The sequence below is a fragment of the Epinephelus lanceolatus genome, chromosome 19 (genome assembly GCF_041903045.1).
Source record: "Epinephelus lanceolatus isolate andai-2023 chromosome 19, ASM4190304v1, whole genome shotgun sequence".
Taxonomy (NCBI): Eukaryota; Metazoa; Chordata; class Actinopteri; order Perciformes; family Serranidae; genus Epinephelus; species Epinephelus lanceolatus.
This window is the reverse complement of record NC_135752.1, coordinates 26,567,004-26,592,507: the sequence shown is the minus strand read 5'-3', so window position 1 is coordinate 26,592,507 and position 25,504 is coordinate 26,567,004. Positions and strand designations below refer to the sequence as shown.

The window sequence follows — 25,504 nt, the reverse complement described above, 5'->3', positions numbered from 1 at the left end:
TAGCTCGATGGCATGGCCAAAACGCAAGTACGCCACTGAATGTATTAAACTGTGTGGACCTTGAACTAATGACTAAGGAGAAATCTGGACCCTGTGGCTGGACCAGTTGGAAACCACTGGTCTAAAGTGTTAGCGTGCAATCAGATCAAGGACTGAGACGGCATGGTCATGGAGCTTGCAAAAGCATGTGCTGATGTGTCCTGCAAAACTACGCCCTTCCAGGTGAGACCCCATATCTTCAGGGTTCCCCTGGATGTGTCGGCTAAATACTGTTCCAATTTTTTGCTAAAACATTCCCTTTATCAGCTTTGATAGTCTTACGTCAATGTGTGTATTCAGTTTGTTGCACTGCCCTAAAGCTTCCATAAATATGAATTAATTCAGGTTACAAGCGAGACAATATTACTTTTGAGAGAAGAAATGCACTCAAAGTTTTTGCTGCTCCAGCCTTACTTGGTCTGATATAACCAGTAGCCTATAATAAAGCCTAATGTAGCCTAATATTACCTAAAGTTAGCTATTAACAAACTATAGCCACTGCTATATGACTAATATTAGTGACTGAGTCTGCTGACACTTATGGTACTGTTTAACTATGTTTCAGCGTTAACCTCTGACCACAGTGGCCAATGCTGAGTGAAAGTAATCTCACTTTAAAACAATAATGTCTCTTATAAGTTCTCATTATACGACTGAATTAAAATATGTTTGCTTTTTGGCATATTTGGAACCACTTTGCAACATTACTTTGTTAAATGTTTGTAATTACTTTCTAAACAGTGAATTTCACCATAATAAAATTCCAAACCTAATTTAATTTTTACCCATCCCTCCCATGCGTTCCCAGTCTCTTCCCTCCTTCCGTCTCCTTCACTCCAGAATCTTTTTACTGTCAGTCCCACCGCCCATCTCCTCCCTCACACCCTGAAAACAACCAGGAAAACGTTATATAAATCCTACGCCAAGTCCTAGATTTTCATTTCACTGTCATGTTGCGTTAGTAGACTGGAAAAAGAGACTGACAGAAATGGGCATCTTAGTCTGGCTTGCCTGGATTTAGGCCGTGATGCTACACTTGTGTTGTCAAACTTGTCTTTAAGTGACAAAGAAGACAGCTGCTTGCTTCTGTTTTTTTCGAACACGTATTCAAAAAGCTGGGATGTAATGATGAAGAGTCAGCTGTTTAACTTGAGTCTGGGCCCCAAATCAAGTCAGAAAAGGTATCTTTATGGAGAAGAAATGACAAACCACTGTGTTTAAAAGCTTAAATCAAAATTCCCAGGTATAACAAAGACGTGCATCTCTTGACCCAGGCTTATTAATATGTTACGTATAGCATCTTTTACCATTCGGGATATGTCTATTGAGGGTCAGATTACAAAGGCTTTTATGTCTGTTTTTCGTCCTGCCCCACATGCAGTGTATTTATATTTTGTGGGTCTTATGCTATCTACTATTCATTTCCTATAAAGGTCACCTGTCTCCTATTGGATTTAATCTTACTAGTTCTAAAGATTGTAATATAGCAGTTTTTTTTGATGAGGACAATATTTTCATTCTCAGGTGAAGTTTAATTCAAAATAAATTTTGTTGAGTCAAGATCATCATATTATCTATTTTCTAAACTCATAGAAATCCCACTGCTGAATTTAGATTAGAGTATTAGATCATCTGCATAACTGCAGATAAAAATAGGTTAGTTAGGCTTTTAGTCTTAAAGGGATAGTGCACCCAAAAATGAAAATTCACCCATTATCTACTCACCCTCATGCCGATGGAGGCTCAGGTGCAGTTTTAGAGTCCTCACAACACTTGTGGAGATCCAAGGGGAGAGGAGGTAGCAACACAACTCCACCTAATGGAGGCTTATGGAGCCCCAGATTCAAACGTCCAAAAACACATAATTGAAGCCACAAAATATTTCCATACTGCTTTTCCGTAGTGATACAAGTGTCCTGAAGCTCCGACATAAAAAGTTGTTTGGAAAAGCGCGCACATGTGAACACGGTATACAGAGAGGCAGTTAGAGCTGCAGGCTACAATGAGGCTAAAAACAGAGTTCAAATTACGTTTTTCCAAAAAACTTTTTAAGTCCGGGCTTCAGGACACTTGGATCAGTACAGACGAGCAGTATGGAGATATTTTGTGGTTTCAATTATGTGTTTTTGGACATTTGAATCTAGGGCGCCGTAAGCCTCCATAGGTGGAGTTGTGTTGCTACCCCCTCCCCCCTTGGATCTCTGCAAGTGTTGTGAGGACTCTAAAACTTCACCTGAGCCTACCGCGGCATGAGGGTGAGTAGATAATGGGTGAATTTTCAATTTTGGGTGCACTATCCCTTTAAAGGTATTCTATGCAGGATTTTCCTAAAAAAAACAATGTATAGACTCACACTAAAGTAATCATTGCTTATGACCCATCTGTAGCTATCTTGCCCTCTGCCTGTATTTACTTATTTTGCTGTGGCTGGGACATGTATGGACTTTATAAAAAGGTAACAACCAGGCGCCAGACTATAGGCAGCACATATCCAAGATGTAAATATAGCAAGTGAGACTGCCCCCTTATAGTCGACCAAACATTAGCGACCAATGAAATCTTGCCAACTAATGACCTTTCTGGTCGACTTAGTTGCAGGAAAAACAAACAAACGTGAAACTCTATTAGGAGCTGCCCCTTATCAAAATAAATCAAAACCTATATGACTGGATCATGTGGGAATTTAATTTGAAAGCACAGACACAGGAGGTGGCCACACTCAGCAGTCACACAGGAGTCAGGTTAATTTCCAGGGCTGGTACCTGCGGTTATTCCACAGGCTAGTTAATAACGTGTCGGGCAGGAAATCCAAAGTGTGGGATCATTTTGAGAAGGTGAAGGATGAACCCAAGGTGATATGTAAACTCATCTTCATTGGTCGACTACAAACATGATGTATCATCTGAAACATGGAAGCAGCTACATGTCCATTAGCCACTTAGCACAATCATTACTGCTTTGCTGACAGCGTCATTAACAGGCGGCTCGCTCAGTGTGTGACGTGCACTTGTAGATAAAATATAGGCCTATATTAATGAAGGTTCATTAGTACGGTTTTGTATTTCTCTGTAATGTAGCACACTATTAACAATGTTACTGATACTATTCTTTCTCAAACCTTCAACTCAAACCATTGTGTTGCCCCGCCCAAAATATATCATTTAATAATTCATCTAATATCATAAACATGCGGGCGACTAGTCGACTAGTGGCCCTAAATGACGACTATTGTTCGACTAGGAAAATCCTTGGTCGGGGGCAGCCCTAATAGCGAGGCCAAAGGACAAGTAGACAAAGCTCATTCCAAAACAAGCATGAATCTGGGGTTGGCTTTCACTGTCACTGGCAAGCCCTGAAGAAGAGGATGGGGATGAAGACGTGGAGTTGGCCTGTTTTCTGTTGGACAGGTAGGTGCCTGCAGTTTGCTTAGTTAGCTTGCTAAAGTATCGACTTCCATTAGGCGACAACAAATAGAACGTTCCTACAATAAAAGGTTGCAGTGCACATACAAGCAGTAAAGGAAGAAGTCTGAATGTTAGTCTGACAGTAACCGGCACTTCCTGCATGGTATGCTTTTAAATTTTAATAACTTCAGTCAGCGCATTAAAAGAGAAGTGACACTTATTATGTTGTTCCACAGTGGATGTTTTCAGGCTGACAGCTGTTACTCTGAGTCCCCCTGTGGGACGTACGCCCATACACAAATTCATACCAGTTGGATAGTATCCCTGTTCACAGCCCGGCCTGGTGCTCCTGCTCTCTCATAGCTCTTTTGTGTATGGGTGTGTCCTTCAGGAGCTGCTCTCTGCCTGAGTGATCACCTGCAAACAATCACGGTGCAATCAAGCCAACCCTATTTTAGCCTCAGTCTCCCTCTGGCTGTTGCTAGATTGTCTTGTGTTCCCACCGAGCTCTCAAGCCACTTGCTCAAATCTTGTTCCTGTGACCTGTTTGTGACTTTTTGCTCTTGTTTTCAAAACAAGGTTTTTGCATAGCCGTGTACCTCCGCCTCACTGCCTGACCTTTTTGGATTGTTGACCTCAGCCTGCCCGCTGTTTGTTGTTCCTCCTGCCTGTCCATGTTTGCTTGACTTTAGCCATTAAAACTCTCTAAAGAGACTGCTGCTCCTGAGTCTCCTCCACAGTGTTGCATAGTGCCAGTGTGAGCAGTAAAAATAAAACACATGAAACAATGAGTTAACGATCCAAGTCACAAATTAAGGCTGCAACTAACAATTATTTGTTATAGTAGATTGTTTTCTTCATTGATAGATTAGTTGTTTAGTCTATAAAATGTCAAAAAATTGTAAAAAAAAAAAAAAAATATGCTGCCCGAGATGACGTCCTCAAATGTTTTGTCTACAATCCAAATATATTCAGTTTACTATCTCAGAGGGAAAAGTAAACCAAAAAATATTCACATTTAAAGCTGGAATACTATTTTGCAAAATTATTTCATTTATTTATTTATTTACATTTTCATTTTTATTTCATTTTATTTATTTATTTTTATTTTACTTATCTATTTATTTATTTATTTATTTATTTATCAATTTACCTATATTGTATTTTATTTTAATTATTGTTACAATTTTTTTTTTTTCTCTTAAAAAATTACTTAAACTGATTCATCAGTAATCAAATTAGTTGCCAATTAATTTGCTACTTAACAACCAATCAAATAATCGTTGCAGCTCCATTACATATGCTTTTATATTTGATTTCAGTCACATTTTGTGGGCTGCACCATACATAAATGACTATCTACCTGTCATCCCCCACCGTCCTGGTGTCAAAACCTCCCAACTACAGGCATCGCAGATTGCAGGCATCTCTCCTGTCCAAACGTAATCAAAACTAGCAGGTTTAATTAGGCTGTGTGCTGTTCCAAAACTGAATTTAACATGCGATTCCCCAGATAAAAGCCCTGTTTTAGAATCCCTCAAGTTAAAAAAATCATATTGCGTCAGCACAGCCAAGAGAGAGACTGAGCGACATCAAAACAATCTCTGCCCGCGGGGATGGGGTTTTTGTTTTTTGAAATAATGACAGCCCAGAACATTATTACACCACACTGGTGGAGGAGATTGAGTGAGATGAAAGAAAGAGATCATCTTCTGAGGTTGACGGTGGGAAATTTTCACAAATGGTAGTCAAGAGATTCATTCCCTCACAGCCTGGTGCGGGTGGTGTTTTTGGAAAAGGATTCACAAGGCCCTCGCTTGCATTTCTGTACACAGAACCTGAGAAGTCTAAGTGGTCCTAGTTAGCTGAGTGAAAGCCTGGGGCGCTGTGTATTACATAATCTCATCCAGGGGGAGGTACAGGATATATCTGTTCTATCCTCATTCTTCACTGCTCACCTCCACTGCTCTGCCTTTTTAATTAATTTCTCATAATTTTTGCAACCTTTCACTTCCTTCCCACGATTGTACTTTCCTCATCCTCCCCAGCTCATCTCTCCCATCTCCTCCCTCGTGTCCCATCTTCCTGTTGCACTCCATCCTATTCTTATTTCTATTCCCTTTCATCTCACAGGCCTGTTTTGTCTTCGCTCCACAGTGAGAGCAAACGGCAACAACAATCTTGAGGTAACAGAAAAGCAACAAGTTACATGACTGAATAAACAAATCACCCTAAATAAGCATCCTCCCTGTCACACCGCCTCTGGCACTGGAGCTGCTCCAATCAGGACGCTTTGTTTCGGTCACGTGACGCAACTGTCCCTCTGCCTTCCTCTGTTCGTGACAGGCAGGGTGAGTAAGAGAAAGACAGCCAAAAAATACTATACTATATAAAATACTTGACTGCAAGATTAACAGTGCATCAATCTTCACAAGAAGCTTACACCCTTTAGTGGCGCTAAGCTATGAAGACCAATGCAGACAAGTAGGAAAAAAAAAAAAAAGAGAGCCAAAAAAAAAAGAGAAGATGAAACAAAGGAGAAGGAAAAGAGCGAGGGGCAGCGAGATGGAGCGACACAGAGGAGGATGAAGAAGGTGAAGGGAAGGAAGAGCTCCCTGTGACAACGTGAGAAATGGGAAGAGATGAGGGGAGGGAGGAGGGGCGAGAGAGAAATGAGGCTGTGAGGATGTGACAGAGACATCAAAGAGGGAGAGACAGCGAAAGCAGGGACAGGAAGAGTGAGACAGGGAGGTGGATGGTGCCTCTGAGAGCTGTCCGTGAAGAAGAGGGGGAGTGAGTGAAATAGAGTCGTGAAAATTAAAGAAAGCTTGCTACTCAATGGGCTGTTACAGTGTCTCTCTCAGGAGCAGTCTGCCTGTGCTCTGCTGCAGCGTGGAGAAAATATACATGATGTGATGCATATTTTGGATATTGAGATTTTGTGCTCATAAAGATCCTGAATGCCAATAGACTGTGTAATAAAATCAACATTTTCATGATGTGATTATGAACTTTAACAGCACAGGGCTGAGTGGCAATGGGTGCCATGACATTGTTGCAATGACCCAAAATTCCTTGTGGTAATACTAACTATTGGGAGTACATGATTTCTGTATGTGTTTTTTGACTTGTGTATGACTTATTGCTGGGCAGTATGAAGACATTATATTGTTATTTAGATATCAGACTATAGATCGTCTAAGATTTTGGATATTGTTGAATTGTGATGTGGCATAAATGGTGTTTTTTCACTCGTTTTAAAGGCTGAAATCTAGTAAAGTGATCTAAATTCGTCAACTTCCCAGACTTTTTTATTTGTTTTAACATTTGCCTTCACCCACTTGGTCATTATATCCACATTGTTGATGATTATTATTCAAAAATCTCATTGTGTCAATATTTTGGGGAAAAAAATAGTCATCCTGACAACTTTTTTTGCCTCAGAGAGAGTATTTGGTCAGAAATATTGTTACATTTGATTTTGTCTCCCTGTCCTAACATTAATGACGTGCTTTTGAGATTTAAAAATATCGAGATATATATCGTGTATCAAGATACAGCCTTAAAATATCATGATATAATTTTCAGGACATATCACCCAGCCCTAGTTTAACTGCCATTTAACTAGATAATTTAGTGATATTATTTATTTTTATATATACAGTACAGGCCAAAAGTTTGGACACACCTTCTCATTCAATGCGTTTTCTTTATTTTCATGACTATTTACATTGTAGATTCTCACTGAAGGCATCAAAACTATGAATGAACACATGTGGAGTTATGTACTTAACAAAAAAAGGTGAAATAACTGAAAACATGTTTTATATTCTAGTTTCTTCAAAATAGCCACCCTTTGCTCTGATTACTGCTTTGCACACTCTTGGCATTCTCTCCATGAGCTTCAAGAGGTAGTCACCTGAAATGGTTTCCACTTCACAGGTGTGCCTTATCAGGGTTAATTAGTGGAATTTCTTGCTTTATCAATGGGGTTGGGACCATCAGTTGTGTTGTGCAGAAGTCAGGTTAATACACAGCCGACAGCCCTATTGGACAACTGTTAAAATTCATATTATGGCAAGAACCAATCAGCTAACTAAAGAAAAACGAGTGGCCATCATTACTTTAAGAAATGAAGGTCAGTCAGTCCGGAAAATTGCAAAAACTTTAAATGTGTCCCCAAGTGGAGTCGCAAAAACCATCAAGCGCTACAACCAAACTGGCACACATGAGGACCGACCCAGGAAAGGAAGACCAAGAGTCACCTCTGCTTCTGAGGATAAGTTCATCCGAGTCACCAGCCTCAGAAATGGCAAGTTAACAGCAGCTCAGATCAGAGACCAGATGAATGCCACACAGAGTTCTAGCAGCAGACCCATCTCTAGAACAACTGTTAAGAGGAGACTGCGCCAATCAGGCCTTCATGGTCAAATAGCTGCTAGGAAACCACTGCTAAGGAGAGGCAACAAGCAGAAGAGATTTGTTTGGGCCAAGAAACACAAGGAATGGACATTAGACCAGTGGAAATCTGTGCTTTGGTCTGATGAGTCCAAATTTGAGATCTTTGGTTCCAACCGCCGTGTCTTTGTGAGACGCAGAAAAGGTGAACGGATGGATTCCACATGCCTGGTTCCCACTGTGAAGCATGGAGGAGGAGGTGTGATGGTGTGGGGGTGTTTTGCTGGTGACACTGTTGGGGATTTATTCAAAATTGAAGGCACACTGAACCAGCATGGCTACCACAGCATCCTGCAGCGACATGCCATCCCATCCGGTTTGCGTTTAGTTGGACGATCATTTATTTTTCAACAGGACAATGACCCCAAACACACCTCCAGGCTGTGTAAGGGCTATTTGACCAAGAAGGAGAGTGATGGAGTGCTGCGGCAGATGACCTGGCCTCCACAGTCACCGGACCTGAACCCAATCGAGATGGTTTGGGGTGAGCTGGACCGCAGAGTGAAGGCAAAGGGGCCAACAAGTGCTAAACACCTCTGGGAACTCCTTCAAGACTGTTGGAAAACCATTTCAGGTGACTACCTCTTGAAGCTCATGGAGAGAATGCCAAGAGTGTGCAAAGCAGTAATCAGAGCAAAGGGTGGCTATTTTGAAGAAACTAGAATATAAAACATGTTTTCAGTTATTTCACCTTTTTTTGTTAAGTACATAACTCCACATGTGTTCATTCATAGTTTTGATGCCTTCAGTGAGAATCTACAATGTAAATAGTCATGAAAATAAAGAAAACGCATTGAATGAGAAGGTGTGTCCAAACTTTTGGCCTGTACTGTATATGTATATGTGTGTGTGTGTGTGTGTGTGTGTGTGTGTGTGTGTGTGTGATTTAAAATGTGCACATGCTGGTATTTTTTTAAAAGTAGCTTTGGTATGATATTGGGGTTTTCTTGGTCTACCTTTTTTATGAATATGGGCTACAGGTGTGGCATGTCACATGACTGGCTCTAGCAGCACTATGGGTATTTAAGATAGAGCTTAGATTCTCTGCCCGAGCCTGAACCCGCCCAGACCCAAGTCAGACGGGTCGGGCTCCTCATAATAGACCTAGGCTATGGAACCAACTACTTATCACACCTGGGGGATGCCCTCCAGTGGTGGTCGGTGAAACCCTTGAGATGTTATACACCTTTATGTGATGAGCCACGCCCTCTGCAATATTCATTGCCTTATAGAAGCTCAGTTTCAGTAAGTTTTCCAACTTTTGCCAAGAGGGAACTTTAGATATTGGTCCCTAGATTATGTTCACCAAGTTTCATGCAGATCGGTCAAACTTCCTAGGAAGAGATCGATTTTAAGTGTTTTTCAAAAAATTCAAAATTTTTTCAAAATTCAAAATCTATATAACCGGAAGTTATGGGTTCTTGAGGCAAATTTGTTCCTCATGAGGAGAGGCATCTCTGTGCAAAGTTTCATGTCTCTACGACATACGGGGCATGAGATATGCCCATTCAAAGTCTGCCATTTCAATCGGTTGCTATAGCGCCCCCCTTTGGCCAATTGATGTAATATTGCTTCATTCGCATCCTCCCATGACCCTCTACCTCTGTGCCAAATTTCACATGGATTGACCAAGCCAGTGAGGAGAAAAACGTGGAACAGTCACACAGACACACCCACAGGCAGAGTTTTCGTCATTATATAATGAGATTAATCTTGATTTCAACCAGATCAAAGTGAAACTTCTGCAACTGAGTTAAACACTCCCATAAAGTTGGCAAACTTTCAAGAGACAAACTAAAAAGGAAATCTAAATTGAAACATAGGCCAAGGTATCCTGACTTTGAATCTCAAGTATGGGTCGAGCCAGCACAATGGAACCTACAATTCCCATTATGCATGTTTCTTAAGACCGTCCCTGTCTTTGAAAAACTCATGTCCTTCAAGCACAATGTCACACAGGCTTTCCGCAAGGAAACTGTCCTCGACCAGCCAGAGCTGAGATTACTTAACGGTGTCATCAAGGTTATTTTTCAGAGCTTTGAAAGGTTCCGACAGAGACACAGGATGTTTTATACATCTGTATACACACTCTTTGTGACAAGTACACTGAACCTGATGTGTGAAGTTGGTGGATTGTCCCTTCAACAGATCTGAACTGAACCTGTCAGTTTGGAGTTTACATCCTGAGCTGAGAACAACTGATACAAGTAAATATGACAAACTGGGGGTGAGAAGGCACATCTGTACTCATAATGTTTATTGTAGAGGTTAAGAGGGAGATATTTTCTAATCCTATAAGGCGTTGTTGATGACACCTTCAACATTTCTTTTTCCTTCATCCTCTGAAGTGATACCAATTGATGTGATTCAGTTACATAAAAACCATTACTGGGACTTGTAATGATTTTAATTTTCTCATCAGACAGCAAAACCCTGCTGGAGACTCATCAATAACCAATAACAGCTGCCTGCTAATTTGCTTCACTCTGGTCGGGCTATGGGCGATGGGGATGCACACGTTGCTATGGTGACAGTAAAGTGTTCCAAACTGATTTTTAACACAAAATCTGATCATCAATCTGATTAGCTGATGGTTTCATCATGAACAGTGACAACGTTTCGCAGTCTGACAGCCCATAGTAACTCAATGTCATGCTACTATTCTTATAGGAATGATGCAAATACCAAATGAGAGGAATATACCTTGTTTTGGTTGGTTGGTTGGTTGGTTGGTTGGTTGGTTGGTTGGTTGATTGGTTGGGATTTAAACCAACCTCTTTTCCCCTGATGGTTTGTAGTCTTACCAGAACTAGAAGCTTTCAGACTTAGGTCCAGTTTCTAGTTGTAAGAAACATCACCAGTAAGGTCAGCTGGAAGGGCAATTTTCCATATTTCCAGCACTACTGTATAAACATCCTGAACACAGAGTTTACCACCTTGATGTGAACTGGGGATACTGTCAGCAACATAAAAATCACTTAATAGGATTAGGCACTTGTTTCTATTTTCATATAATCCACTCATGGTTACTTGAGATCGCCAATGACCAGGGGGCGACGGGAGTTGGAGGGAGTTGAGGAGTTACGTCACAGCACACCAGTGAAATGCCAGCATGCACGACTTTGTCTTAGTGTCAAATAGAATATAACATCTTCTGACATTTTATTTAATATATTTAATCTCTATTCAAACAACAGGTCCCTTGTTCTGTCCATGTGTCTGTGTTTGGTGCAACAATATTATTACAGCACCATGTTCCATTTAACATCATTAGCTTATCTTGAACAACACACTCCAAATTATATCCATAGCACTGACTTTGCTATTCTTAAAAGGGCCGTCCACACCAAGAACAATAACTACAACTATATTAACAGTAACAATGTGAGCATCCACACAGATGAATGGTAATATTCCGTACACAGTGGCAGAAAGCACACGCTGCACACTCAAGCTGTGTCGCCCTGTGAATTCAGATGGATTTTGTTTGGCTGTCAGTGTCCTTATCGTTCATCAAATCCCTCCAAATGCGATCCCAGCAATGTCATTACCACAGCCGGAAAACAGTTGTTTGTACCCTCCAGGTTGAGAGAGAGTAACTACCCCAAGTAAGGGAGTTCTTGTATCTCTGGGTCTTGTTAACGAGTGAGGGTAGAATGGAGCATGATGTGGATCAGCGGTTAAGTGAGGCTGCTGCTGTGATGAGGGCGCTGTGCCGTACCTTCGTGGTGAAGAGGGAGCTGAGCTTCAAGGCAAAGCTTTCGATTTACGGTCCATCTATGTCCCAACCCTCACCTATAGCCATGAGCTCTGGGTAGTGACGGAAAGAATGAGATCACGGATACAAGCGGCCAAAATGAGTTTCCTCGGTGGGGTGGCTGGGCTCAGCCTTAGAGATAGGGTAAGGAGCTTAGACATCTGGAGCGAGCTCGGAGTAGAGCTGCTACTCCTTCGCATTGAAAGGGATCAGTTGAGGTGGTTCGGGTACCTGATCAGGATGCCACCTGGCCGCCACCTGATAGAGGTGTTCTGGGTACATCCAACTGCTAGGAGGCCCAGAGGCAGAAACAGAACACACTAGAGAGATTTCATTTCTCATCTGGCCTGGGAACGCCTTGGGGTCCCCCAGGAGGAGCTGGAAAGCGTTGCTGGGGAGAGGGACGTCTGGGGTGCTTTGCTTGGCCTGCTGCCCCCACGACCCCAACCAGATAAGCAGTTGGAAACAGATGGATGGAAGGACTGTCATTGACTCAGCCATTTAAGTTAAAACAATTTTGAAAATAACATTTATAGTTATTGTTATAGTTGCTGTTCTAGGTGTGGATGGCCCTTTATGGAGGGCAGAACAAATTTTTGGCGAGCAGGCACATAGAGAGAAGAAATGCAGGGTGTCACATCCATGGAAAAGAGATGGCAAACTGGTTTCTAATTAGGCATTAAAAATTCACTTGTCGCTCATGCTGATTGACAGGGCTCAACAGGCGGACATGCTGCTCAACTAGGAACCTCTCTAAATCCACAGTAGGTCACAGATTCTAGAGGTTATAGAGGCATCTTTGTTCTTATAGCAAGTGAATTAAAAAAGGCTTCATTTTGGCCTACAGAAAAAAACAACTATTGTGATCGTCCCTTTAACTGTCTATATACGATCCAATCAGTTACTCAATAGCCCCCATCTAGTTACACATCCTAATTAAACAAATTGCACAGCCATGATTAGCAATGTCCAACTGAGCATTTCACGCTGAGCGCCAGCCAAGACACTTGAAAGCTGCAAATGAGCAAATTGCTGTACAATGACGACAGGCTGTCCAACAGGACTTTCTATAGAAGATGAAGCACTTTGCGATGATTAATTGTGTCACCATTTAAAAAAAAAAAAAGAAGACATTTTATAGGAGGACGGTGCTTGAAATGTGTCTGCATCCACTGTGTTTTTCATGTTAACAGTTGCTGTAAAGGGCAATTCGTCGTGGGAGTAAAAGTGACACTATAATTGACACGAGTGGGATTTCTAATATTGCAATCATAGCATGTATATCTCACTAAATCTGACAAATAGAAATAAGAAAAGGCCGTGCAGCATGTACCAGTATATTTACCTGATTTCTATCACCATTCCTGAGTGAACACAGGAGGGTGAAGTGCTTCTTAGTCCGTCTTAGAATAGCTTGTACCTGATATTAAACTTGCGATCTGTCAAAAAAAACGATCACCCTGGCTCACCCACCCGTTTTTCCTGATGTGGGGAGGTGTTACAGAGCTGAAGTGCAAAGTCACATTTTGAGGTGTCAAAATGAAAATTAGAATCTCACAACGACAAATTTTTGCCATCTTTTCTTGCTCAGAGACACAAAATCCCATTTAAATTATTGATATATGACTGATCAATAACTGGGGGAGTCTTGAGTTAATTTATCAGATTTGGGAAAAAGTGCTGAACAATAATGTGATTCTTACATAACAAGTACTGAGGCAACAAAAATAGGCAGTATCCCATGAGCCCACTCGAAAAGAAGCAAGGTAGAGAGAACATCATGAATCAAAGGGGAAATTATAAAATAGTCACATTTTCACTTATCTTAGAGGACATACCCGGACACATCGTCATAGCCGACAATTATATTCATTTAGAGTGTGAAAGAGTCGTATGGTGGAGGGCTGTCAGAAAATATGACACCGAGGTCAGTCAAAAAGAAGGCATGAGATAAAAGAGGAGGCATGAACTCATCGGAGACTGTTATGCAGGATATTTCATCAGAGAAGCGTGTGTGTGAGAGAGAGAGTGAGGAGAGAGATTAATGCAAGGCGTCCTGAGACATCTCTCTGATTAAGGACTTTCAGCTCACATGGTAATTAAATATGGAAGAGCAGAACAATTCTTACACACACTCACACACACATTCAGCTTTCCAGTCATTCCAACACTTTACGCTCTGGTTAGCTGTGTATAATTTACCAGAGGAGGTCATTTGCTAATGCTTAAATTGTCACTCACACACACACACACAAACTCATCATACACCCCCCCGCCCCCCCCCACAAACCTGGATTAAAATTCACACTCAGCCTCTCACCTCTACAAAGATGAAACATGGGATGATGGAGTAGCTGCGCAGGGTGTTGTTGGACGCCATCTTGTCTCCTGTCGGGAGACTTCTCCTCTCAGGACTCACAGCAGCTCACTCTGCAAAGATGGGAACATCAAGTGTCAGAGCTCATTATCTGATATTGACAGACATGCAGCGATGCCATTTCTACTTATCACACTAGATCTATATTAGTAGGTGTACTCAGTATAATGGAGTATTGATGAAAACCACGCTCAGTATTGACCAATCACCTGCAGCTTGAAAGTGCAATATTAGGGGTGTAAGAAAATATTGATACACCTGAGTATTGTAATATTATGTTTGGTTATTCTGTATCGATTTTTAAGTAATAATTCACAAGATTTGTGGCAGTTGTTTGTGTAGTTTTTAAACCCGCGACTGCTAGATAGCAGTCTATCTTCAGCCTTCTGACTCTGACTATACTGAATCGTAACCCCTGTGTCATGATACATATAATATTACCAGATTCTTGCCAAACACAGGTGTACTGATTTCCATAAACTTTAATTAAACGCTCAGTCGTTTTTACTAGCCCGGTGTAGCTACACATTTTGACAAATAGAGGCCTGTCTTAATTAGACGCCTGGGCTGGTTGCCAAGCTGTTCATTTTTAAAGAAGTTCTTCGGATGTATAAAACAGGTTGTTGGCTACCCACTTGAACTAATATTAGATAGCTGTTTAAATCGCAACCCAAAGGCATCTCCCAGTGATTCAAGCAATTAATAGCCCAGGCCCCTACTTTAAAGCCCCTTTTACACTGCCAGATTTTCAGCGAATGTTGGGCCGTTTTGCCGGCAAGCTGCGAGCGTTTGTACACACAGAGCCGGACTGGCGAGTTGATCTGAGGTGCGCAATTTTCCACCTCGTAGGGTAGACATATTGGCGGAACCTTTTTGATTTAAAAAGTATGAGGCGCCCTTCTGCCATGGGAGGGGCTGTTGATGACTTGTGGGAGGAGCTGTTGATGACACCGCATGTGCGACCCACTGGCGGTGGATAAGCAGGAAACAGCTGATAGCAGGAATTAGCGAGCAGCTAGTAGCAAGAGGGAAACGCAAACCTGACAGACACTGTAAAGATGAGCAACTGGGGAGACAAGGAATTGCGCGCCCTCCTTGTCATCGCAAATGAAGAGGTCATTAACCATCAGATGACGGGGACAGTGGAGGACAGGCCGACTTATGAGAGAATCGCCGAAGGACTGACCAGCCGCGGCTTCCCTCCCACGTCACTGTTTATGTCACACACTGAGCTACAAGTTTTGTTATGTGCTCACACCCCCCATTGCCCCAAAAAAAGCACATTCTGTATAGACAAAAGTAGGCAGGCGGCATTTTGCTGCACTCCCCAATTTTGTTTTTATACTGCCAATGCTGAAAAAAGACTGACTGGGCTTTCCTGCAAATTTGCATAATTCCTATTTAAAAAGGGCTTAAGTTTTACGGTACTACATATCAAAGATCTAATTTCATTTATTTAGTTGAGGACAAAATATATATAAAATGGATATGAGATTTGAATCCGTGGTTGCAGGTCTGTCCTTCCATCAAATAGTCTTTATATGCATGTTTGAAATGTGTAACAAAGGGTATCTCTAATGTAGTATGGGATCTCGTATCAGATTTGAGTGTGAGTGTGGAAAAAATGTTCTCTGACCATAATTACTTTTGTAAGGTGGTACAGCAATAAATACATGCAAAATTTATCTAGTGATGTGTTACTGTTCCTGTCTTGTGTTGTGATTTGGAAGTAGAGCAGTAAGTGTAGGATGGGAGTTGTTGTTTTGGATCTGAAAGTTAAATTTAATGGCTAGATTATCCACGTAACGTTGAAACGGCAGGGTGTTAGAATGTGTGAGTGCAGCCAATGGTGAGTCTATGGGGGACAGTTTCCATGGATCTCGTAAGCTCTGGTGTATAGTCCTGCTACTGGTTCAATGATTTCCTTTGTGGTGAGGGACCAAATTTTTGAGACAGCAGGATATTGTTAAGAGAATGACTGCATGTAGATATGTGTCCGAAACAATAGGGGTGAGCTATGGTCTGATCGTGTTGTGGACATACAATTTCTGGCCGAGCGTCATTTTAAGGTTCTGAATGTGGTGTCGATAAGTGAGATGTGAGTCAAAGAATACTCCAAGATATTTGTAGGTTTCTGTTGTGGTTAGTGTCTGATTTGCAAAATGAATAGGGTCAGACATAGATATATTCTGTTTTCTTGACATTGATAGTTAGATGATTATGTTTCATCCAGTCATCTAAATGGTTAAGATCAGAGTTCTGAATTTAAGACATCAGGGTTCAGAAATAAAGAATACAGTGTCATCGGCATATAGTAGACAGTTAACTTGGTGACAGTTAATTAAACTTTCTAATGTTAGTCCATTTATCTAAAAATAAAAAGAGAATAAAGACTAAAAAACAATGGATAAAGTGAGTTCCTCTTTCCTAACAGAACAGTACTATGCCAAAATCACATCAGCTGTTATTTACTCTGCATACAGATGATTTGATGAGATATTTGTCTAAATCACCTCTTTCAGCAGGCTGACTTGGAAAAGCACCACTACCCTAGCCAATCATCCATCCAATCAGATTTGATTGCTAGTCCCAGCAGCAGAAAAGGACAAGCAGAGCAGCTCAAATGACCTTTTCTTTTATTAATTCCTTCTGGGGGAACCAAAGAACTCCCAGAGCAGCTGAGAGATTCAATCCTCGTGCTATGTCATAGGTCTATCCTTGCCCCTGAAACCTCAAGGGAGACAGACTGGAGGCTTCCTTAATGGGTGCTAGTTAGGGCTGCAATTAAAAATCCCTGTCATTATCCAATAATATGTTGATTATTATAAAAGTAATTGTTTTGTCTAGAGGCCAAGATGACAGGGGTGTAACGCTATACTGATAAGGATCAATATATCAATTCAATGATTAACGAATTAACGAAATCTAATATCATCAATGCAAAGTCAAAACATCAATACATATCATCATCTTGAAGATATGCTTTTATATTGAAATCTCCATGGCATGTCTCAGGCACAATTTCTGTCCAAGCACACCTCCTTCCTAAACATCCAAACAGTGCTAGGAGCAGACAATGGTAAGCAGCCAAGAAAAAGATAATGAGGATATTATCGGATATTGTTTCATTTCACTCACAGGCCCCTGAATTTGATTAAATCAAGTTCACATCATGGCAGATTTTGTGATATCAGGAAATATCAAATTGCTGTCCAAAAAATCAATATAATATTGTGATGAAATTTGTGATTTATACCCCTACTTTGTGACATATTTTCAATATTGCTTGCTCCTCATATTTGATAAACTAGACTCAGAAAATCGCCCGGGTCATTTATCAAGCATTTGCTTGATAAATGACCCGGGTGAAGAGGGGCAGGGTTGAGGAAGATCCTGTTTTTGTGGACCTGGCTGGATCAAATGTGTACAAAATATAGTTTAAAGTTATCTGTTAAGGCATTTAAAGGTCTAGTGTGTAGGTTTAAATGCCAACAGGCAGTGAATTTGTAGATCTTAAACTTCCCCTGTGTGTCTAGCATGTAACAAGATGTAAAAACAGCTCACTGTAAGATAACGACAACACAGAGCAGCTGATTGATGGAAGGGAGTCAGCTGATAGATCACAGGATTCCTTTCTATGCAACCAATTGGTGAATCTCATTCAGGGCGCCCTATTTAAACTGCTCTGGCCTGCCTACTGTTGCCGCTTCCTCCGCATGCCTCTGTGCATCCCGCCTCCACCCCAGCTCCTCCTTTTCGTGCTGTGTCTGACTTATCAGTGTCATTTCTGTTTTTCATTTATGCTGCTCAGTACTGTTTCCAGGGGGTCTTTGCTGCTGCTCTCCCTGCCTTAGGCTTTCAATGCAGGCGCATGGAAGGGCAGGGAGGTGTGCTCTCTCTGCCTCAGGCTTTCCACGTAGGCGCGTAGAAGAATCTTTCTACATAGGCCTGAGGAAAGGCAGAGAGGTCCCAGAACAGAGCCATATCAATATATACCTGCAATGGAAATAAAGTTTTCTTTGACTAAAGTGCTCCTGACTGAATTACTGTTTTCAGGTCATTATGAACTAATAAATACATAGTTATGAATATTATAATCCATTTCTGCCGTTAGACGCCCTAAATCCTGGACCTTACACACCCTGATTAACACTTAAGCTGGGGAATGGCTGCAAACTGTGCTGTAGCATATTTCTCTGTGTCAGTTAAAGCCTAATTTGTTGCATTTTTAAACAGCACTGAGCCCTCAAGAGATATTTGTTATAAATATATCAGATTTCTGGAACAAAACTGAATTAAAAATCACAGTATTACTCAAATGTACACAACATTAGCTCTAACTGCTCTCTCTGGCTGTAAACACACAACCAAGACTGAAACCAAACTAACAGAACTGATCTCCAGCACTCAAGGACAGTTCCTGGCGCTGTTTCTGTTCTCCTGTCATCGCATTTTACTGCATTTCATTACAGTTTCTAATTGTCACAAACAATGCCATGGCATTTCCCCATAGAGATTAGCTAGCTCGTTAGTGGGAGCTGGAATCAAATAGACATATGTAGAGAACAGGAGAATACTGCAAAATGAAAATTGCTGTGATATGTTTGCCTTTCTGGCTCCAGACAGGGATGAATTGGCTTGTCACTCACTCGTAGCATTGTTTTCAGTTACTGATGACTGACAGTGCAAGTGGAAAGTGTCTAGCAGTGTCAGGGTAGATATATAAAAGTGGTTCTGGAGAGCCGGAAATCCCAGTAGCTGCTGTCATATTTGTTGATTTATTGGTATTAATCAACAAAGTTATGACCCCCCACAGAAATTTAATGGTCATTAATGTGTTATGGGGCTTTAATCATGCTTAATTCCTCACTAAAGAGTCACGATGTTTCTGATTTGAGCTCTCTTTCTTCCTACTGTGCAGTTCTCACTGATGAAAGGCAGCAAGTCTGGAGAGGAGGAGGATTGTTGTGAAGCCAAGTTGGAAAGAAAAGAAGCAGTGAAGCATTTCAAATTTTACAATTTCAGAACTTATTTTTCTTTTTAACAACTGATGTTTTTTCTGTTGTTGCTTTGTTTTTTGTAATAAATTGTCCTTGAACACCGACTGCTCAATTTAACTGCTGGAGAGACGACTAAGCCAGGTTCAGCTGAATTTCAACATACCATATTTCTGCTTAAATGTTGACAAGATTACCACCTTTGCTGTTTTTTAAAGACAGCATTGTACTAAATAGCAGTTCACAACCACAAGCTTTGGTGATAAAATGTTCTTATTTGACAGCAGCACAAAATACAGCCAATCTCCATGACAAAAATACGACGTGAGAGTGGTATTAATCTTTTCTTGAAAGTCTCGAAAAAGGATGTCAAACTGTTGCTTTAGGGGCATCACTGAAGGTAGGAAAGGTTTTGATCATCATAGCACATAGCAAAAGCAATGATATTCTTAAATTTCCCCTCTCAGATTGTTATAGGACTGGCTCTTGTTTGAAAATTATGATACCAGTGCCAATATTAGCACCCTTAAAGTGATATCAATGCCAAAGAGTACTTCACTCAATACCCATAATGTGAATAGAGTAGCTTGCAGTGTAGCCGAACTTTAAAAGTCTTGGTGGCATCTCGGCACACTGAACTACCAACTATGTCAACACACTGCAATCGACCTCACCACACCACAGATTATATGGGTTGTGGCTGTTGCTGGGGGATTGTGAGCTCTGCGCTGAGAACGAGAACAGAAAGTCAGCCCCAACCTGTCTCCCTCTGCAGTAGTCGAAATCTGATGCCTAGGCAGTGACTTGCGGTGTCAGACACTGACGAAAAATGGTGTTCTTATAATGGGCATGATACGCAGCCGGCCACTCAGCTGTGTCGGGGGAAACTGGAGATACACCGATCCAGCTTTTTCAGTTTCGATACCCATCCCGATGCTGTGGCTTTGAATATCAGCCATTACCCAATACCAATCCGATACCATGGTTGACCTAAAAAGCTATATACCTTTACATGTAGAACAGAAAAGACTAGAGGCATCAGGCATTGATGACTACACAGTTCTTTCCTAAGATAAAATGACACAACATGAAACAGATTAATATAATGATGAACTATTTATTTTTAACAATAATAAAGAATTGTGCAACAGCAGTTGAAATAATGTGAAATACCTCCACACAGCAGATTCTCTCCTTTGCTCCATGACATATGACTTAGCTCGCGTCGCAATAGATTTAAAGGGAAAGGATCGCCTCAGGTTTAGGTTGCATTTTCCAGTACCTGATCCATCTCTTTTGATGATATCAGGGCCGATATTCGATCCAGATATCGGATCGGTGCATCGCTAGGGGAAACGTGGCGGATGAAAGTTAAGGTGGCGAAACTCCAAGTAGGGTGGATGGGAGGGGTGGTAGATTGGTTCAACAAACACCAACTTTGGGTGGACTTTTGAGTGGTGCTCGCGTCCCAGGCCTAACCCTGGTCTTTTTTCCTAAACCTAACCATGTGTTTTTGTTGCCTAAACCCAACCACTTGCGTTAGTTGTTGGAGGTAAAAACAAAACAAAACAAAAAACAACACCAATTTGCGTTGCACTGACGTAGTGAATTAATTTTGGGAGAAAATGTACTCGTACCTGGACGTGGAAGGTCCATGACCAAATGTCGATATGTGACGAGGTCAGAGTGAGAAAGTGTTGATGATCTGCCTACATAGACACACAGTGACAGGGCTAACTGTTAGCATCACACATCTAACGTTACCTAACTGTTATTAACAGGTTTAAGGACAAATCAAGCCATTACAGTGTTGGTGTGGGGTTGTTGGGACGATTTAACAGCTTGGTGTTGGATGTTAGGCCAGCTGCTGCTATTGTGTTAGCTTGCGCTTACCTGAATGGCCAGGATCAAACACCCAGGATCAAAAGTAGGCATTGTTTGATTGGAGACGTTTTGATACTACTTGGTAGTGATGGCCTCATGAAGCCTCATGAAGCATTTTCTTTATTTTCTGAGCCCACTAGATGGCACTCTTGGTTTAAAGAGAGAGGCTCAAAGAATGGAAATTCAGTGTGTTTTAAACCTTTTGTTGAACATAAAGCGCCATCTAGTGGGCTCAGAAAATAAAGAAAATGCTTCATGAGGCTTCATCTGGCCATCACTACTACTTGGTACTGGGTTAGTTTGGTCGACATCTTAAAGGTTACGAGTGCTTTTACCCCGCCCTATATATACCAATGTTGTTTAAATGTGATAAATCTGTAATGTTCAGCACTGCTACAGAGTTATTTGGTGATTAGGAGCTGTTTTAGTAAACTTTGTCTGATCTATATATTAGAGATTTCTATGTTTCACTAAGAGTCTTTATGGAGGCCCACATAGAGCTTACCTGAACATGACCCATTAAACTGAAGGTGTAAGTTTCGACACATCTGAAAGCTAGTTAGCCTGGTTGAGACCATAACAGCATGTCACAGAGTCCTAAAGTGTCTTGTAGCTGCATTGTGCTCTGGTCTATTTTTAGTTATAGCTTCTTCTTCTTCTTCTTCTTCTTCTTCTTCTTCTTCTTCTTCTTGTTCATGTTGTGGCTATTTGATTGTGAGGGGCTACCTCCATAAGCTGACATTTAATACTGACATTTAAACATGACTAAACAATTTGCTCAAACTCTATTGCAACTGAACTGGCAGTATCTTGATTTCCATCTACAAATATGGAACTCAAGTACTATAAAATACAGTAGAAATGTGAAACCAAAAACAGCTTGTCAAAATAAACACCCATACCCATCCTATCTGTAACTTTAGACCAAGTTGCTACATATCATGACCAGCTCATTAAGCTCAGTGACAGCAGCATTGTCAGTAGCGTTGCTTGTAGTGGCTGTATCATAAGCACGATCTGCAAACCTTGCACTGACAGATGAAAACACTAGTAAAACTCTCGTCGCAGTTCAAAACCAAACACTTCAATCTCACTGAGTCATTCGACGCAGAAAGACAGTGATGCTGGCAGGTCTAATCAGTCCCTAAGTGCCTGTCACATCTCATTTAACGCTCAATCCTGGCTAATCAACCCGACATTAGATGGAAACAATCTGACCCTCGGTCTCTCAGCTCTCATAGCTCTTCATACAACAAAAATCTGACTGTATATGAAATACAAATCAGCACCTGCCATCCTGCCATGTGGCACTCAAGACTTTTAACACCTGTGCATTAGTGCTGGGCAGTACCAGTTTTAATTCCTGTACAATATACGTTTTTCATACACTGTTGCATACCTGAAACAATAGCTGTAACTCCTCAACAGACAGCCTTAGAGAGCACATGCTCAGGGCAAGCTGTGTAGAGGGTATTGAGAGGAATCCCCTATTAACTGCATACCCTTCTTACAACTTATACAACAATTAATAATTCATAACTTACTGTCTTTAATTGGGAAGAACACCATGGCACACAACAAGGTGTGATAGATAAACAATTTGTAACACCAATAACTGTGCATCTACAAAATTACATCACCCAACAGCATGCAGCACGCAACTTGTTAGCTAGCCAGGTAGCATAACAGTCTGTTAACAGCTGGGACAGGCTCTGTTGCTACTGTACAAGAACAGAAAAGAGAGATGGAGGATGAAGAAAGAAGACCAGAGATGCACCAAAATAAATTGTTCCCAAGACAGGAGCTGTGTCTGCTATTTGAGAGTGTCTTTTGTTTTGTTCTGTTTTTTAAAAAGGGATGTATTGTTACTCTATTGTTACTCTACGAGGCACTGGTTTTGCTTTTGCTCCTTGAAAACACTTCTTATATTGGATATTTGTAAAGAGTGACCCTAATCTGGGGAACCCACTGGTTGCTCTGGTTGTCACTGGCTGTGAACGTTAAATTGTGGGTACTATACTTAGTGTTACTGTAATTTGAAGCATTATCTAAAGAGAAAAACTTCCTTTGGGATAAATAAAGTTCTACTGAATTGAATTGAATTGAATTGAATTGTAACATTAGTTTGTTGAGTCACTGTTGTGGTGGTAACACTTGCAGCTTACTCCAACACATCAGCAGAAAATAATATGCACTTATGGTTGTAGGATTTTTTGAACCAGTAGCACCAGTGATACAGTGAAGCCAAAAGATGAAACATCCCTTGAAGAAGCATTTGCTCGAGGCACAGCATATGAAAGGAAAATCAAGCAGTAGTTCGTCATTACGAACGCAATGGTCCCGCTACAGACAGTCAAGACAGATGGGTTCAGAGCAGTGATTAAAAGACTGGATTCGAGGAACATCTTACAAGCATGGATACTCTTCAGCCAAACTGCTCTCCCCAAATTAACCTATACATAATACATTATACAACACTGAATGAAGCTGGGGGTGAAGCTACGTACAGTTGCCCCATTTATGCATAATTTCAAAACACAATATTTTAATATTTTGTTTTGAAAAGGAAGCAATGTTAAAGTTGTTGGCATATCTATTTTTTTTTCAGTTACGTTTGAACTTCATTGCAGTTTGCACTAACAAAAATTTTTCTGCACCAATTAGTGCATTCTGATTCGTTCTAGAAACATAAGGTTAGGTAAGCTAATAAAGTGGCCTCTGAATGTAATTCACCTTAAATTTGTCGTTGGTCTTTACCGCAACACCTAAAGCTGCTGCAGTAAGGACATGTCGCAATAATGACATTTTTGCTAATATTGCAGGTAATGGCAGCAAGCAATGTTTGCTATGTTAGCTTTGACTGTTAGCATCTCAATATACACAAATTTGATAGTAATACTAACTTGTTTCTTTTTAAAATAAAGGTCAAAATAAACAACTACTAAGCGTGACAGTAAGGAGTGGACACACAGAAAAGTCAATTGTTACCTTGTTTTTCTTGAATTTGAGGGTCACCTAATGTGGGTGGTCCCCCCTGTTGTGCATGTGCTCACTTAGTAGTTTCTGTTTCCATCGAAACCAGAGTTGCTATATGGTGTTAAGTAAAACTTATTTGAGAGAATTTAATTTCAATTAATATCATATTGTAACCATCGATCTTCTAACCGCTTCATCCTCTTGAGGGTTGCAGGGGGGCTGGAGCCTATCCCAGCTGACATTGGGAGACAGGGTACACCCTGGACAGGTTGCCAGGGCTGACACATAGAGACAGACAACCATTCACACTCACATTCACACCTATGGACAATTAGAGTTATCAATTAACCTGCATGTCTTTGGACTGTGGGAGGAAGCCGGAGTGCCCAGAGAGAACCCACGCTAACACGGGGAGAACATGCAAATGCCGCACAGAAGGGCTCCCACACCCGGAATCGAACCAGGAACCCTCTTGCTGTGAGGCGACAGTGCTAACCACCACACCACCGTGCTGCCCCGATATTGTAAACAAATTAGCTAATTTTACGTATATCAACATTGAGAATAAGGTTGTGGGACATGAACAAAAATGGTGTTTGGACCCATAAAATGCTTCATAAATTGTCATTAAATCACAATATTTAGTAATGATTTTTTTTTTTTGTTTCAAGACATGTAATAACATTGTGTATATATTTATCAAGCATCACATGACAAATAACATAACTCCAAAACCTCACTGCTGGGACTTAAAAATGCCCGCAGCTGCAGAAACTCCCTCAAATATTTTGTCATGTTGCTGGGCCAAGCACACCCTATGGTAACCACAGCCGTCAGTCAACACATGATGACATTACTACATGTGTGACTTCAGGTGATGGAGCTGCAGAGCTAACACTTAATCTTAATTACCTGCAAAACATCAGTGCAATCATCAAATTAGTGTCAACTACAGAGCTTGAAGAGACTCATGGCCTATGCAGCGGGGTGGATAGCTGTTGGGTTGAAGTAAAGTTTTCCAGGTGACGGATGGTCTCACACTTCACTGGAACTGCGAACACCCACAGTAAAAGTCGTCTGTGCCATGTAAATTTAATTGCTTTCAGTAAATTTATAAAAAACACTAGTGCCAGACATCCTTGTGATCCGTCTCAGTGCACATTAGCAGTGTAATCGGCCTCCAGTGACTCAGTGACTTTTCAGATGATGGCAGGTTGGGAGGCATCAACTCCAGAGAGGAAATTGAATAGTCATGTTTGTAATGTGGTTAAAAAAGCCCCCAAAATTAAATGGCCATAATAATCACATTAACGTGTTATACTTCCAATATGCCAAGATATGTGCCTTTTTTTCACATTTTCTCTACTACCACCAACAGGAGCTCAATTATTCATCATTTCTGCAGCTTGCTCCACTGAGCCATGCTTTTATCAAGCCAGTCAGATGGAAAGAGTTCATGTAGCCAACTGTGATTTTTATCTCAGTGGAAAATATGATTTGAGGTTTTTCCATAATCTACAGCACTGTTCTGTATATACAGCTGTAATGAGCAAAAGATTATAATTTCAGAGAAAAAAGAAGGAATAGGGCTCACTGGATAAAACATGCATAA

General features: G+C 41.0%; 1 protein-coding gene across 3 annotated transcripts in view; it reads right to left on the bottom strand.

Annotated features, from left to right (window-relative positions):
• The window catches only part of plppr1 (phospholipid phosphatase related 1), an 87,222-nt gene that overhangs the window by 41,232 nt on the left and 20,486 nt on the right, over positions 1-25,504 (bottom strand). For 2 of the 3 annotated variants that reach the window (XM_033647773.2, XM_078161908.1), the window contains exon 2: positions 13,979-14,088. In XM_033647773.2, coding sequence (XP_033503664.1) covers positions 13,979-14,038 — 60 coding nt within the window. In that variant the 5' untranslated portion in view covers positions 14,039-14,088. Of the gene's footprint in view, positions 1-13,978; positions 14,089-20,669; positions 20,742-25,504 lie in introns of all 3 variants that reach the window. The other variant, XM_078161907.1, reaches the window with a different exon arrangement.